The sequence below is a fragment of the Eretmochelys imbricata genome, chromosome 2 (assembly GCF_965152235.1).
Source record: "Eretmochelys imbricata isolate rEreImb1 chromosome 2, rEreImb1.hap1, whole genome shotgun sequence".
NCBI lineage: Eukaryota > Metazoa > Chordata > Testudines > Cheloniidae > Eretmochelys > Eretmochelys imbricata.
In genome coordinates, this window is record NC_135573.1 from 152,289,383 (window position 1) to 152,305,728 (window position 16,346).

A 16,346-nucleotide genomic window follows, 5' to 3' on the forward strand; every position below is an offset into this window, starting at 1 on the left:
TAAATAGGAAGAAAACAAAGAAAGAAGAAGTGGGACCGCTAAAAACTGAGGATGGAGTGGAGGTCAAGGATAATCTAGGCATGGCCCAATATCTAAACAAATACTTTGCCTCAGTCTTTAATAAGACTAAAGAGGATCTTAGGGATAATGGTAGCATGATAAATGGGAATGAGGATATGGAGGTAGACATCACCATATCTGAGGTAGAAGCGAAACTCAAACAGCTTAATGGGACTAAATCGGGGGGCCCAGATAATCTTCATCCAAGAATATTAAAAGAATTGGCACAAGAAATTGCAAGCCCATTAGCAAGAATTTTTAATGAATCTGTAAACTCAGGGGTTGTACCGTATGATTGGAGGATTGCTAACATAGTTCCTATTTTTAAGAAAGGGAAAAAAAGTGATCCAAGTAATTATAGGCCTGTTAGTTTGACATCTGTAGTATGCAAGGTCTTGGAAAAAATTTTGAAGGAGAAGGTAGTTAAGGACATTGAAGTCAATGGTAAATGGGACAAAATACAACATGGTTTTACAAAAGGTAGATCGTGCCAAACCAACCTGATCTCCTTCTTTGAGAAAGTAACAGATTTTTTAGATAAAGGAAACGCAGTGGATCTAATTTACTTAGATTTTAGTAAGGCGTTTGATACGGTGCCACATGGGGAATTATTAGTTAAATTGGATAAGATGGGCATCAATAGGAATATTGAAAGGTGGATAGGGAATTGGTTAAAGGGGAGACTACAACGGGTCCTACTGAAAGGTGAACTGTCAAGTTGGAGGGAGGTTACCAGTGGAGTTCCTCAGGGATCGGTTTTGGGACCAATCTTATTTAATCTTTTTATTACTGACCTGGGCACTAAAAGTGGGAGTGTGCTACTAAAGTTTGCAGATGATACAAAGCTGGGAGGTATTGCTAATTTAGAGAAGGACAGGGATACCCTACAGGAGGATCTGGATGACCTTGTAAACTGGAGTAATAGGAATAGGATGAAATTTAATAGTGAGAAGTGTAAGGTCATGCATTTAGGGATTAATAACAAGAATTTTAGTTATAAGCTAGGGACGCATCAACTAGAAGTAACGGAGGAGGAAAAGGACCTTGGAGTATTGGTTGATCATAGGATGACTATGAGCTGCCAATGTGATATGGCTGTGAAAAAAGCTAATGTCGTCTTGGGATGCATCAGGAGAGGTATTTCCAGTAGGGATAAGGAGGTTTTAGTACCGTTATATAAGGCACTGGTGAGACCTCACCTGGAGTACTGTGTGCAGTTCTGGTCTCCCATGTTTAAGAAGGATGAATTCAAACTGGAACAGGTACAGAGAAGGGCTACTAGGATGATCCGAGGAATGGAAAACTTGTCTTATGAAAGGAGACTCAGGGAGCTTGGCTTGTTTAGCCTAACTAAAAGAAGGCTGAGGGGAGATATGATTGCTCTCTATAAATATATCAGAAGGATAAATACCAGAGAGGGAGAGGAATTATTTAAACTCAGTACCAATGTGGACACAAGAACAAATGGATATAAACTGGCCACTAGGAAATTTAGATTAGAAATTAGACGAAGGTTTCTAACCATCAGAGGAGTGAAGTTTTGGAATAGCCTTCCGAGGGAAGTAGTGGGGGCAAAAGATCTATCTTGCTTTAAGATTAAACTCGATAAGTTTATGGAGGAGATGGTATGATGGGATAACATGGTTTTGGTAATTAAATATTCATGGTAAATAGGCCCAATGGCCTGTGATGGGTTTTAGATGGGGTAAGATCCAAGTTACCTGGGAAAGAATTTTCTGTAGTATCTGGCTGATGAATCTTGCCCATATGCTCAGGGTTTAGCTGATCGCCATATTTGGGGTCGGGAAGGAATTTTCCTCCAGGGCAGATTGGAAGAGGCCCTGGAGGTTTTTCGCCTTCCTCTGTAGCATGGGGCACGGGTCACTTGCTGGAGGATTCTCTGCTCCTTGAGGTCTTTAAACTACAATTTGAGGACTTCAATAGCACAGATATAGGTGTGAGGTTTTTTTTTTGTAGGAGTGGTGGGTGAAATTCTGTGGCCTGCGTTGTGCAGGAGGTCAGACTAGATGATCATAATGGTCCCTTCTGACCTAAATATCTATGAATCTATGAATCTATGAATGCCTGTCTCTGGTCAGGTCTTGCTCAGGTCTCTTCAGCCAAGCCTCTCACAGGTTTTGTTTCTGGCTCCTTCACAGGGAAACATGTCAGCCTTGATATAGACACCAGATCCTGGAGAGTTTCCCTGAGCAGCTGCTACTCTTCTTGAATCTCTCCCACTACTGACAGCATGAAGCTCTTGATAGGATGCTTCTTCCTTCCCAGTGGACTTGCTCACTCTCAGTTAATGCTTCCTGGACTTGAAGTCCCATGTACGAAATTAGGCACTGCTAAGAGATAGACCTAAATTCTCCTTAAAGGACCAGCTTTCCCTGTAACAGGGTCTTACTGTGTGAGGGGCCTTATGAAGACATAGGGTGAAATTCTGGATCTATGGAAGTTAACGACAAAATTTTCACTAAAAAGAAAAGGAGTACTTGTGGCACCTTAGAGACTAACAAATTTATTTGAGCATAAGCTTTCGTGAGCTACAGCTCACTTCATCGGATATAGACTAACACGGCTGCTACTCTGAAACCTGACATTATGCAAAATTTTCACTGGTTTTAACAGAACCAGAATTGAACCACTGGTCTCTATCCTGAAGAATTTCTTAATATGAAAAGATACAAACAAAGTGTGGAGAAAAGAGATGCATGTAAGCAAAGTGATCGAGATGATGACAGACAAGCACTGTTAGCTGCAAGTATTTCCTCAAATCCTACTGAGGGGCACTGCCTACAGGCAGGAAAATCACTCAGATGTTTCTGATGAACCCACCAGGTCACTGGGCTTGTGAAACACATTCACGTTGTTTCTACCACTCTGCTGCTCCTGGTCTTCTCTTCCCCAAGGTGGGAGACCTTTTATAGGCCAGCTCCTTGGAGATCCTGTTGGTGGTCTCCCTGTAGGTCTTTGGGGGTCACTTTTGTGTTTGGGAGGAGGTGCATCCTATTAAATCAACTAAGCAGAGATCTACTGGAGTAGGGCTGCTAGACTCCATCTATACATTAGTTTTCTGACTCAGCAGATTGGCTGGGGAGAGGTAGAGAATAGGGAGAAGCCCATCTAATTCTCAGGTGATAATAAAATATGGGGAGAAGATGCTGCTGTCAGAAGAATTTGGGCAGTGGCAGTAACATTTCAGAGTTACAGAGGGTATCCAGTAGGGTTCTTTCTTCTCATGGTTGAGAGTTTACACTGTAAACCCTTTGGGGCAGTGACCATCTTTTAATCTGTGTGCATTACCTAGCTTAATGGGGTCCCAATCCTGATTGGGGCCTCTAGGCACTACCCTGGTACAAATAATAAAATATATTTGGTAGATGAGGAGAAAACTCTAAAACAACCCAAAAATGTCCAATGATCATCTGTTGTTGAATGCAAAAATCATAGCATCCCCCTAGAAAGGCTAGGCTTTATCTGACCCAGCAACAGTTCACGAGGACATGGGGTGGCCAATGCTTGATGCAATGGAGAAGGATAATTCAGCTCTTTTCCACCATGAGCTGAAGTGGTTTCTGATCTATGCGTAGAATGAAATGGGTGTTTCTATCCACCCCAGATCTGAAATCCCTAGCAATTCTGATTAAACTACATTTATTCCCCTCTTGGTGAAAAACACCTTTTACATTCAAGATGAAAATACATGGAAAAAACTCCCAGTCTACAGCTGCAATAATATAACCCCATTGAACTGCGGAGGAAAATGGCAGACAAAAGAAGTATTAATTTTATGGATTTCAAGACGAGAAAGAAGCATTACAACAATCCAGTCTGACCTCCTGCATAACAGTGGCCACAGAATTTCACGTAGTGATACGTCCTAGTAAATGCAGCTCTTTTGGAGATAATCAGTAAAGAATCCTCAGTTGGCTACAGACAGGTTCATGCCCCTGGGAGGACAGGTGCCAGTACCCTCTGTTCTGTGTCAAAATATTACAAATATATTTCTTTATATTGAGAAAATGGTTTAATCTTTAGATTCTTTCCAGAGATGTGTATCAGATACATTTCTTAGTGATATGATCTTTTGTTCTGTATTTTGGGAACCTGTCACATGTTAAATTACTACAACAGGTTTTGAAGTCAAAATCTTTTCTGGCATGTTAAAATTACCACAATTACTTTATGAAATATGTATGTACCTCCACAGACTTAACCCATACTTACAAAATAAATATTTTTCAATTTCAGTATCTTACACTATCCAATGTTATACGATCATGCTATGAAAGTCTACCATAATATATGCAAAAATGGGATAAAGCAGGCATGTATTTTTAATAGCTTTTATGCCTGGAATGTCTTCTTTTGGATAGGCTTGGCATGAATGCTGGTAGTTTGATTTTTCTTTCTTTTAATTAAAACATCAGAAATTTTCATCCAGAAAAAAAGTGATATGTGAAAAAAAAGACTAAAATTCTTTAAAGAAATATTAAGGTAGAAACATGTCCTTTAGGACAGCATACCCACTCCTGCAATCTAAGCTACATGGATGTACCCCAATTAAAGTCACTGAGGTTCCTCAGATTCAGGGTCAGCTTCTGTGGTTCCAAATGCATGACTGGGCCCATAGTCCCTGTAGCGTGGCAGACACCCCGCTCCAGTCTGGAACGGGTTAAATCCAGCTGTGGAAAAGGGCTGCCCTGGGAGCCAATCATAAGTGGGCTTGAGGCAGCCAATCAGGGCCTGGCATAAGAAGGGCTAAGGGAGGAGCTGGGAGACTCACTTCAGCTGTGGAGTGGGAAGGACCTAGCTTCCTGGGAGCACAAGGGTACCTGAAGCAGAGCAGTGCTGGAGAAGGGCAAAAGGAGCTGGGGAGCTCCAGCCAGGCAACTCCCCAGGCTGAGGCCTTGTTAAAGACTTAAGGAGGGACTGGGGCTACAGAGGTGCATCCCGGGGATAGGCAGAGGAAGCTGGTCCAAGCCCCTTGCCAGTGATGAGTGGCCATTACAGACTGCAGTCTGCCCCAGGGAAACGGGCCTAGATGAGGAAGGTGGGCTTAGAGGGTTGGGGGTTCCCCTGGGAGGGGAGACCCAGAGTGTGGGGGCACTGCTGTGGGGCAGCACCCCAAGATAAGATGGCACCGGGATCAGGGAGGGACACGGGGGCCTGAGGCAGGAGAGACACCGGCTAGCAGGAGGCACTCCGAGTGCTGGAATGAGCTAATTCCCGGATAACCAGCAGGAGGTGGCGGTGAGTGCTCGATCTGCTACAGTCCCCTACTGTGACTGTCTGTGGTTCCTGTTCCAGCAAAGTTAATGGCAGTTTTGCAGGCACTTGTGTAATTTCTACCTCACCTGTGAATTTAGATTACCTAGCTGAATCTGTCTTAATTTTTATATATGAAATTAAAAAATATATATCCACCTGATCTATTATGGAGTTCTCCACCATGTCTGTTAATTCCAGCGATGTTGCTGGATCCACCAGAAGAGTGTGGCGAGTGGTTGAAGTTGCTTGAATTTGAGGGAGAAGCAGGTCTTCTTGCAAAGGCTGGCAATTTGATGGGTCTAGTTCCTTTGGTAACAGATGTCTAAAAGAGCAAGAAATATATACACTTTTAAAATTTCTTTCTTGAAGAAATGGCAGATAAAGCTTTAAACACAATTTTACTTACCACAAAGGATAGTGACTTTCTCTGAGGATCAAAATGGATATCAGAAATGAATATGATTATTTTCTTGAACATTACAAAATCCTAATTCAACAAGGAATAAAGTAGTAATATAAAAATAGTCCTCTTCTTCTGATTTTTGTCTAAAAATGTCATCAGTATAACATGAGCAATACAAAGTCTCAAGATCGGTACATAAAATCACATGTAAAATTTATCTAATACAAAGTCCTGCTCTAGATTCCCCCATCTTACGAAAACACCCTTGGGCTCACTATCTGCTTCACTACCATCCCCTCTAACTAAACCACAACTACTGCTGTGAGTTCCTCTCCTCTGACCTCTTTAATCCCACTTCAACCTTTTTCACTCCACAGCAAGTGTTCTCACTAAAGGCTCTAATGATTTTCTGGCCAAATCCTAAAGTCTCAACTCTATCAACATCCTCCTTGAATTCTTTTACATCAATATCCACTCCTTACTCCTTGAAATCCCATCTTCCAGTGGCTTTTGCAGTTATCTCCTCTCATGGTGGTTCTCTTACCTGTCTGATTGCTCCTTCAGTCTCTGGTTTGGTGGGTCTTTCTCCACTCCTCTAGCCCTTGAGTGAATGCCTCCCTGACTCCATACTTGGTCCTCTTTTGCTTTGCTCCCTCCACACATTATCCACTCATGCTGCTGTGATCTTTATAATGACTGACTTACAGGTAACTGATCTGTTTTCTTTCAGTTCAGTTGTTTTTCCCCCTCCTTCCTTCTAGAACTCATTATCAACTCAAAGTACCCCTGCTCTGATACACCGAGGCAGTGTACTTTGAGGACTAAACCATCTCACTTGGAATCTATGATCACCTCAGAACTTTGTGACAAACCCATGTTAGTGCTGGAGCTTATTGTATTCAAGGAAAAGTGTGGCATGCAAGCTCTTACTCTACTAATGCTTCTCTTCCTGTGTAGCTGACTTTACAGGGACTACCCATTCTAAAGATATAGAAATTTTAAAAAACTCGCAATGGAAAATACATGATTCTACAAGATGTTCTCACAGCTACATGTTGCAAGAATCCAAGAGAACCATAAGTCTGAGGGACAGCATCAAACTACTGTGTCTTATCAACCAAAATTTCCTGGAGGTAACAATATACAATATTTTGTTGTACAATGCATTCACTTACTATGTCAGAGTTTGCACTGCTGTTAAAATCATGTTTGATCCCACGCTGTGGCAAGGCAGTCCTCATCTGTTCAGTCTTGCCATCTTTGTTCATTCGTGTTCGGTCAGAATTCCACAGCTCAAAACTTGAAGGAGGTAAGAAAGGAGGAATAACTGCTTTCAGTTTATCACTAGGTAGCCTAGTAAATGGAGCACCACTTCTTAACTGAGAAGAAAAAGAAATTACCTCTTTTTAGAAAGATGTATTTGACTCTAATTATATGCATTTAAAATAGGAAATGAAGCTATGTAGAGAATGGAAGACTTTTAATATTCATCATCAGAATAAAAGGATGGTGGGGGAGTAAGGGTATTTTAAACAGGCAAAAGAACAATTTAATCAAGACATAAACATCTTTGAAGATGTACAATACAGAATAATAAACAGAAGCAATGCAAATGACCATTAAAGCTGTTATCATACACTAGCTTTATGTAATACACTGAACTTGGCTCACTTAAATAGTGCAAGTTGCCCTGTTAAGTATAAATCTATTTCATTCCTTCCTTTGGGCCTAATCCTGGCTCCTAGTGAAGTCAACAGGAGTGTTAACCAGTTAATTAGTCACTTCCAAATGATAAACAGGAGGAGTGACAAGATAAAAACTCTGTGGGTTCCTAGATGAGACCCTGGGAAAGAATGAACAATTGCTTACTCTGTCCCTTTGGGGTCTCCTAAAAAAGAATAAGAAGAAAAACTGAAGCCCTCTTCTACCCCAGTTCCCTCAGTCAACACATTGTCCCTCGTATCAAATAAATGGTTCTTTAAGATCTAATGAAATCAACATGGGTAATTTGATCTTTTACAATTGCCAAGAAGGGGTTATCAACTGAAGATAATGCAGTCTCTAGGATATAACAGAATCTGAAGCTGGAGTATAACAAAGGAGAGGAGGAATCTATATTATACCCTCTTTGTAACTTTCTCCAAAAAGTGAAGGTTTTGAGATAGGTAAAAAATTGCTGAACATGCACGATGCCTTGTTCTTCGTGAATTTTACTATAGCTTACCCTTTTATCTAACACACATGTTCATTCATGTAAATGGTTGTGAAATAAGTCTGAGTTACATCCCTTACTACATTCAAATTCCTCCTTAGAACACAGTATTTCATGTGGCTTTTCAGCAATAAACCAACTATTCAAGTGATCTCTTTTTAAGTCATTACTGACCATAAGAAGTTCATCCATCAACTAATGGATTGTACTTGCTATAAAAGTCAATATTTACCAAGCGTTACCAATCCATACCATCTGCAATATTGCAGTTATTTCCTGTTCTCACTAAAGAGAAAAAATACAGCAGTTTGGATACAACTGTCTAGTGATCATCAGCAAATGCTGTTTATTTTATTAATGGTGACCACTGTATCATTTGTATGATAATATGAGTGAACTGTACTGCCTATCTAATTTGGATTGTAAATGATTGAGTGAGAGTTGCATGATGTTCTATTCAGTGTTGAGCACATTGACAGCACTGTAACATACCATGGTTGTCAATAATTCATCATCCTTTCCTGCTCTTGTGCACACACCTGAAAAACACATCAAGGATATTTTTAAAAACTCCAAATGCTTATTCCCAAGGATAACTTTGACAAATGTATTGTATGCCACAACAGTTTCACTCAGTAAATACAATGGCATAAATTTATCCCTCATGCAACTCCATTGACTTTCCTGGCAACGTATCCAAGATGAATTTGGGCCATTGTTGTTTTTGTATTTTACATCATAAACTGCAGGGTTCAAACCCACTAACCCCCCTTTTTGTTCTATGACTAACGGGGGTGTTAACAGGCCAATTCACCTTGAATATTCCCATAAGAACATAAGAATGGCCATACTGGGTCAGACCAAAGGTCCATCCAGCCCAGTATCCTGTCTGCCAACAGTGGCCAATGCTAGGTGCCCCAGAGGAACTGAACCTAATAGGTAATGATCAAGTGATCTCTCTTCTGCCATCCGTCTCCACCCTCTGATAATCAGAAGCTAGGGACACCATTCCTTACCCATCCTGGCACATTCCCTTAGAATACGTGCTAACTACTTATGCTAAACCCAATGACTCTCAACCTTTCAGGAGTCTCACTTGCCTTGCATACCCCAAAGTTTCACATTACTTAAAAACTACTTGCTTATAAAATCAGACATAAAAATACAGAAGTGTCACAGCACACTATTACTGAAAAAATGCTGAGTTTCTCATTTTTACCATATAATTATAAAATAAATCAATTGTAATATAAATATTGTATTGACATTTCAATGTATAGTATATAGAGTAGTATAAACAAGTCATTGTCTGTATGAAATTTTAGTCTGTACTGCCTTCGCTAGTGCTTTTAATGTAGCCTGTTGTAAAACTAGGCAAATATCTATATGAGTTGATGTGCCCCCAGGCAGACCTCTATGTACCCCTGGTTGAGAACCACTGTGCTTAACCATCTGTTCGATCTTGAAGTTAGTTGTGACACTCTTAGTACCTTTCCCAGACCTGAAGAAAAGCTCTGTGTAGCTCAAAAGCTTGTCTCTCTCACCAACGGAAGTTGGTCCAATAAATATTACCTCACCCACCTTCTCTCTCTAATATGAATCGACTGCCCATTTCAAGGGTATTTTCTAGCATACAATAATGCAGGGGTTCTCAAACTGGGGGTCGGGACCTCTCAGGTGGTCGCGAGCTGTCAGCCTCCACCCCAAACCCTGTTTTGCCTCCAGCATTTATAATGGTATTAAATATATTAAGTGGTTTTTTTTAATTTATAAGAGGGGGGGTCGTACTCAGAGGCTTGCTATGTGTAAAGGGTCACCAATACAAAAGTTGGAGAACCACTGCACTAATGGCATGACATGATATTAAGCATGGGTGATGCTAAATTTATTGCTCAACAGCAATCACTAACCAAAAACAGTGCAAGTCTGATAAAATAACTCTTTGTGCAGCATCTTTCCACATACTGCATACTTATTACATGTTTTCATCTGTAGCAAATGCATTACATTAAATATGGTACCACCTAAACTACCAGATGATAGAACACTTCCCATATATCATATAAGCAGTTCTGACTTTACCGCTAGCTTTGACATTTGTGGTCCAAGCTGTTGCAGCATCACAGTTTCCAGAGTTGTTCACATCTGGCTGTGACGTGGCTTTTATTGTGGAATTCAGAGATGACTCGGGCTCATCAGTAAAAGGCACAGATTGACTGGTGGAAAATCCATGACGCAATGTTTGGGTCAACTTCAGCTTGCGGAATCTATTGGACATTCTGTTCCACCATGACTAGGGGGATGAGAAGACAGGACAACTTTGTTCTAACATATAAGTAAAAGAAAAGTTACATTAATTCAGCTTCGCACAAAGCTATAATTCTGACAAGGAGTTTTAGTGATAAACTACAAGAGTTGACAGAGCCGTTTATCAATGTCACCCAATACCCTAGACCTGGTGGTACACAAGACATCTCTGGGGGGTAACGGGAGAAATTGTATAATGCTGGATTTTATCTATTAATTACTTAATTTATTACATTTTCATAATAGGTTACTCAGATGAAGCTTTAAAACTCCATGGGAATTTGTTATATAAAATGTGGTAGTTAATTTACTTCAGGATGTACCAACGAGAACACAGATACAGATGCTGACGTACAGAGCCTTCACCTCTAATCACAGTATAGCGTGGATTCAGTTGCCCAGCAACTGTCCAGTCTGAGCTCAGAACTTAGTCAGGGGTTTTGTTTTTGGTTATATATGTAGCTCCGATATTGGTATGTAACCGTGAAATATGGATAGATGGCTAAAGACATGGGGTGTTAAGAGGAACACACAAAGTACTCCCAGTGATGAGAAAGGTAGGGGTACATGGGCAGCTGGTAGATCTGGAAGGGGGTAAGCAATAAGAAAAGTTTGGGAACCTTTGCCCTAGACTGAATTGCAGCTTTATGTACAGATATAGGTAGATATAGATGTATAAAAAATTACAGGTTTGTCTGTGTTAACATGAACATCTGATTTATAGTATTTATTAAATTAATAAAAAGTAAAACTAATTTAACATACAAAATATTATGTATATAAAGCTACACTGAAGTAGAATACATCTAAATGAATGAACAAATGAATGAATGAATTTTCAAGCTCCATTTTAAAATCTCTCTCAGTCTCCCCCCCACATTTTTTCTATCACAGGAAATTCATTGTCAAATTGTGAATTTGAAGGGATGTGATTTACCTCATCAATTTTTGGACCTAGTAAATAGTTTTCCATATTTTTTTCCACTATAGTCACTTTGTCTGCGAAAGCGAAGCATGTGCATTTACTCAGGTACTTTGGGTGGGAAGTTTTAAAACTACAGTACTAAGTACTGTAATTTAATCTTCCAATCAACTCACAACTTCATACTCTAACGTCATGCTCTCCAGTATCAAGATCTAGCACGTCTTACTGTCATAACATCAATATCTGTGTAAAGTTATTCTATTTTAACAATGCACAGATCGCTGTTAAGGTTTTGCATTAGAGCAAAGGCTGATGAAACTGGGATGTGTATTGACTATTTTTAAAAAATTCTTTGTACTTCTTGAGCAAAGGAACTTATTATGGTAGACAGGGCCATCCCTAGGGGGGTGCGGGGCCGGGGGTGGAATGCACAGATTCATCTCTTCTGGGATTGACCTCGCTGGCCAATTGCACCAGCTCACAGGGCCCCCCAAAGCGTGGGGCCTGGAGCAGTCACCCCAATTCACCCTTCCCAAGGGATGGCTCTGATGGTAGAAAAAGCATTAAAATACAAACATCCATATACTTTTATTGGTGCTTTCAAATGGATTGAAAGGACTGGAGCTTCCAGACAAACCCTACAGGTTTTTTTGTAGTAAGCTGGGGACCTGATAAACAGGATATGACAGTTCAGAGACACTAGGGGAAGCAGTGACGCCTAGCTCTCTCTGACTACTGTGGATCCTGCAGATGTGGGCAGTGTCAGCCTGGTCACTGTTACAAGGACAATGAGAGGAGGTACTCGGTCATAGTACATCACTTGATAGTAAGTGAATAATTTTATGTTCATAAGGTATATTACACAGCAACATAAGGAGCAATATTGTGCAATTATTAACTTCTTCCAAAGGCCTAGCCTACATGGAATAATTGAACAATTGGGAATTAAATTGGTGGGATGGTTCCCCTGTGAGTATCTACAGTGTACAATGTCCATATGAGCCAGGCAGTTTCAGGTACAGTTTGTCTCACATCAACGCTATCACTATACTACACCACTGCAGTCCATCTGCCCTCTGTCTACCTTCTCTACAGTTCCAGTACAGCTACTGAGGGTCTCAAAACCCAGAAGAGAAGTCAAACTCCCATAATTCTCTGGGGGTAAATCCTGTTAATCCCATGATGCCAGCACTGTTTCCTGTCCTTTTTCTCAAAAATGGAAGCCAGGATGAAAGCTCTGTTCTTGTTCCTTGCTCAGCAAGGTCCCTGAAAGTGAGTGGCAAATTTCAGTGGTGGTGGTTCTGAGAGTAACTCTGGCGAGAAAGAGACAAGACCAGCAATTCAGAGCATTCATGTAACAGGTAAGAAGTGGTGGTTGGGGTGTGAGTAGATGGCCTTATACGCTATTTGCAGTTCTTCTGTAGATGGCATGACACTTCTGGGTTTGGCGCACAACCACAGGCTGGTGGGGCAGAATTGTTTTTGAAACCTGGGCTAAACTGTAGCAGCGATGTAACTTCAGAATAAAGTGTCTGCTCTGTAGCTCAGTGGTGAGCAAGTCCTGACAGTACAGTGCCAGATCACAGATATGAGGGCTCCCCTTATTCATAGAATCATAGAATATCAGGGTTGGAAGGGACCTCAGGAGGTCATCTAGTCCAACCCCCTGCTCAAAGCAGGACCAGTCCCCAATTAAATCATCCCAGCCAGGGCTTTGTCAAGCCTGACCTTAAAAACTTCTAAGGAAAGAGATTCTACCACCTCCCTAGGTAACACATTCCCTCCTAGTGAAAAAGTTTTTCCTAATATCCAACCTAAACCTCCCCCACTGCAACTTGAGACCACTACTCCTTGTCCTGTCATCTTCTACCACTGAGAATAGTCTAGAACCATCCTCTTTGGAACCACCTCTCAGGTAGTTGAAAGCTGCTATCAAATCCCCCCTCGTTCTTCTCTTCTGCAGACTAAACAATCCCAGTTCCCTCAGCCTCTCCTCATAAGTCATGTGTTCCAGACCCCTAATGATTTTTGTTGCCCTTCGCTGGACTCTCTCCAATTTCTCCACATCCTTCTTGTAGTGTGGGGCCCAAAACTGGACACAGTACTCCAGATGAGGCCTCACCAATGTCGAATGGAGGGGAACGATCTATTCCCTTCCCTCGATCTGCTGGCTATGCCCCTACTTATACATCCCAAAATGCCATTGGCCTTCTTGGCAACAAGGGTACACTGTTGACTCATATCCAGCTTCTCGTCCACTGTCACCCCTAGGTCCTTTTCCGCAGAACTGCTGCCTAGCCATTCGGTCCCTAGTCTGTAGCGGTGCATTGGATTCTTCCGTCCTAAGTGCAGGACTCTGCACTTGTCCTTGTTGAACCTCATCAGATTTCTTTTGGCCCAATCCTCCAATTTGTCTAGGTCCCTCTGTATCCTATCCCTACCTGCCACCGTATCTACCACTCCTCCTAGTTTAGTATCATCTGCAAATTTGCTGAGAGTGCAATCCACACCATGCTCCAGATCATTTATGAAGATATTGAACAAAACCGGCCCCAGGACCGACCCTTGGGGGCACTCCACTTGATACCAGCTGCCAACTAGACATTCTGCAAAAAATGGGAATTGCTCTGTGAAAGACAGCTGTTCTGGATAATTACCAATCAGGTGAGTCTCATTTGGGGGTTGAAATATGCAATGAGTATCATTGTGGTGAAGGTCTGCAGGGCTATAGTGCATTACAGCAGCATGTGATCCGGATGGCCAATGCACCAGATACTGAGGAAGTTAAATAATTGTGCTTCCCAAATTTTGCAGGAGCCATTGATGGAATCCATATTTCCCCAGCCTACAAAACTTAGCCTTCATCAGTACATTTTACAATAGAAAGCTGCATATCTGATGCAGCAGTCCCTTCACCCAGAGGTTCCTCCTTTTACCAACCCAGCTTAGCTGCCTCCTCTGCAACCATATTGGGATCCTGGGTCCCACTCAAAGAGCTCCTGGTTATGCTCTTCATCTTCGAGTCTCTACTCTGATCCCTGCATGGAATGCAAACATGAGTGCACAGACTCCATTATATAATAGAGCTGAGATGCCTCTGCTACCACCTGCTTTCTTCCTTTCCCTGCCCCCTCAGAGCCTAGCAAGGAGCCTAGAGGGAACAAAGAGAGGGAGGAGCTAGGAGCTGGGGGTCTGTAAGGAATGCAGAGTTCAGACCTATCCTGCCTGCTGCTGGCAGAGTGGAGCTGGTAGCAATATTCCTCCTACAGCAGCTTCAGCTGTCTGGCACATGGACGACTTGCCTCTAAAACTAACTTTAGTGCTGTGGTGCCAACCCAGCTCCTCTAACAGCTTCCCTTAGCTGGTGACCCACCTGCAGTCCCAGGCAGAGGGAATACAGCACTACCTGAGAGGATGGGAATCATAACTCCAACACTTGGGACTGCTACGAGGGGACAGTCTGGTGTGGCTGTCTGAATGCTCCCATCACCTTACCCTTGATGCAGCATGTGAGACCACAGAAAGAGGATGACATGTAGATCTGACACCACTCTCAGAGATGAACTCCACTAATGTCCCTTTTTTTTCAGGGCAGGGGCTCCCTTCCTCACACAAGTCCTGAGCTTTGGAGCCAGACAGCTGGCCCTGCACTGATACTTAGAGCAGTTCCCTCTATTGCAGAGCATGAAGCAGTGCTCTGGTCCTCCCTACTGCTACACCTCTGCCCCTGCCTCAGCCTCCTCCTCTGGCAGAGAGGGGATGGGCAGAGCTGGAGCTGCAGTGAAGGGAACTGATCTTACTGTCAGGATAAGAGCAGCCCACATCCCCCTCTTCCGCTCACAATACTAATTAAACCCCATATCCCATTCACTTTGAATGCTGTAGAAAGCTTCTAACTTGGCTGCAGATGTAACCTAACCAATTTTAGGCCAATACAACTTTTTTCAGAATGAGAACCAAAATCAGGATTGAAATGGAAACTCAGTTATAACCTTAACTATACAGTGACTTTTCCCACTCTGGAATAAGTTTCTTTGTAAGGGTGCTTATATCAACTTTCCTCTAAAATTAAAGAAACAGTTCCATCCCCTGTCCTTACCACCACTCCAGCAGCCAAAAAGTCTACCACAATCCACATCTTAGAAAATCAAAGAGGACTAATGTATACTTGGCTTGCAGAAAGCAAATATGTTAGTTATGTCCTAGGTCCCAAACACTTTCGCGTGGTATCTTTCCATACTTCATACCTTGGAGTAAATTGTACATTTGTTATTTATGCAGAAATCATCAAAGAGAGAGTACATATGAAATTTGTTTACCTTTAATCCTCCCTTGTCATCTGGCAACATCGGGGTATTTAAAGATTGTCTACTTCTAGAACAGGGCAAAGATGATTTGTTGTTCTGCTTACCCTTGTCTTTGTCTACTTGCATGCAGGCTGATGCTAGTTGACGTACAAGTTCTGTGTCTAGAAAAAACAAATTCAGTTTTTGTTTTGTTTTACTTGTAAATGTCCTTTCATCTCAAATGTATAACCAGGATTGATGTGCTGAAGCTGCTCCTATGCATTCTGTGAGAGTGTAAGGCAACAGCACCAGACACACAGGTCTAAAATTCTGGTGCCAAGGGCTCCCTGTTTTGCCCTCTCTCTTTATTCTTGTCCAGGTGACAGTTCTGTAACATTCAGATACAAAGGTGGATTGACCACAAATATTGAATGGTGGCCCTGCGCGCAGTGAGCTGCTGACTTACACAGTGGTACTTATACCACCAGATCTACAGAAGCGTTATCAGTGCTTGATTCACTAGAACTAGACTAAAGAGTATTGAACAGCAAGAAGAGAGCTCTGCTCAGTCAGAATCAAGAGAATCACTTTAACAAATGAACCTGACAGCTGCTTGATGTGGGCTAAGAAAAACATCAAGAAGGTACTTTTTCTTACCTGAGACAGAAGAAGAGAGCAGAGAGAAAGGATATTCTCTTCTCTTTCCTTGAGCATAGGCTGGAGGGAGGAAGTTTGAAGACAAATTCCAGAGGGAAGAGCAATGCTCAGATTACACAACAAAAGACTGAAAAGACGTGGAAGAAAGAAAGGACGGAAAAAACAGAAAAAAGAGGGAGAGGAAAGAATGAATATAAGGGTAAAGATGGGAGGGCAAAA

General features: G+C 41.8%; 1 protein-coding gene across 4 annotated transcripts in view; it reads right to left on the bottom strand.

Moving 5' to 3' along the window:
* The window catches only part of ANKS6 (ankyrin repeat and sterile alpha motif domain containing 6), a 79,671-nt gene that overhangs the window by 45,491 nt on the left and 17,834 nt on the right, over positions 1-16,346 (bottom strand). For all 4 annotated transcript variants that reach the window (XR_013345238.1, XM_077810841.1, XM_077810842.1 and 1 more), the window contains exons 6-10: positions 15,504-15,652; positions 10,035-10,245; positions 8,445-8,491; positions 6,916-7,119; positions 5,494-5,659 (exon numbers count right to left, since the gene is read on the bottom strand). Coding sequence is in view for 3 of the 4 variants with exons in the window: in XM_077810841.1 (XP_077666967.1) it covers positions 5,494-5,659; positions 6,916-7,119; positions 8,445-8,491; positions 10,035-10,245; positions 15,504-15,652 (777 nt within the window). In the remaining variant the exon portion in view is untranslated. The remainder of the gene's footprint in view (positions 1-5,493; positions 5,660-6,915; positions 7,120-8,444; positions 8,492-10,034; positions 10,246-15,503; positions 15,653-16,346) is intronic.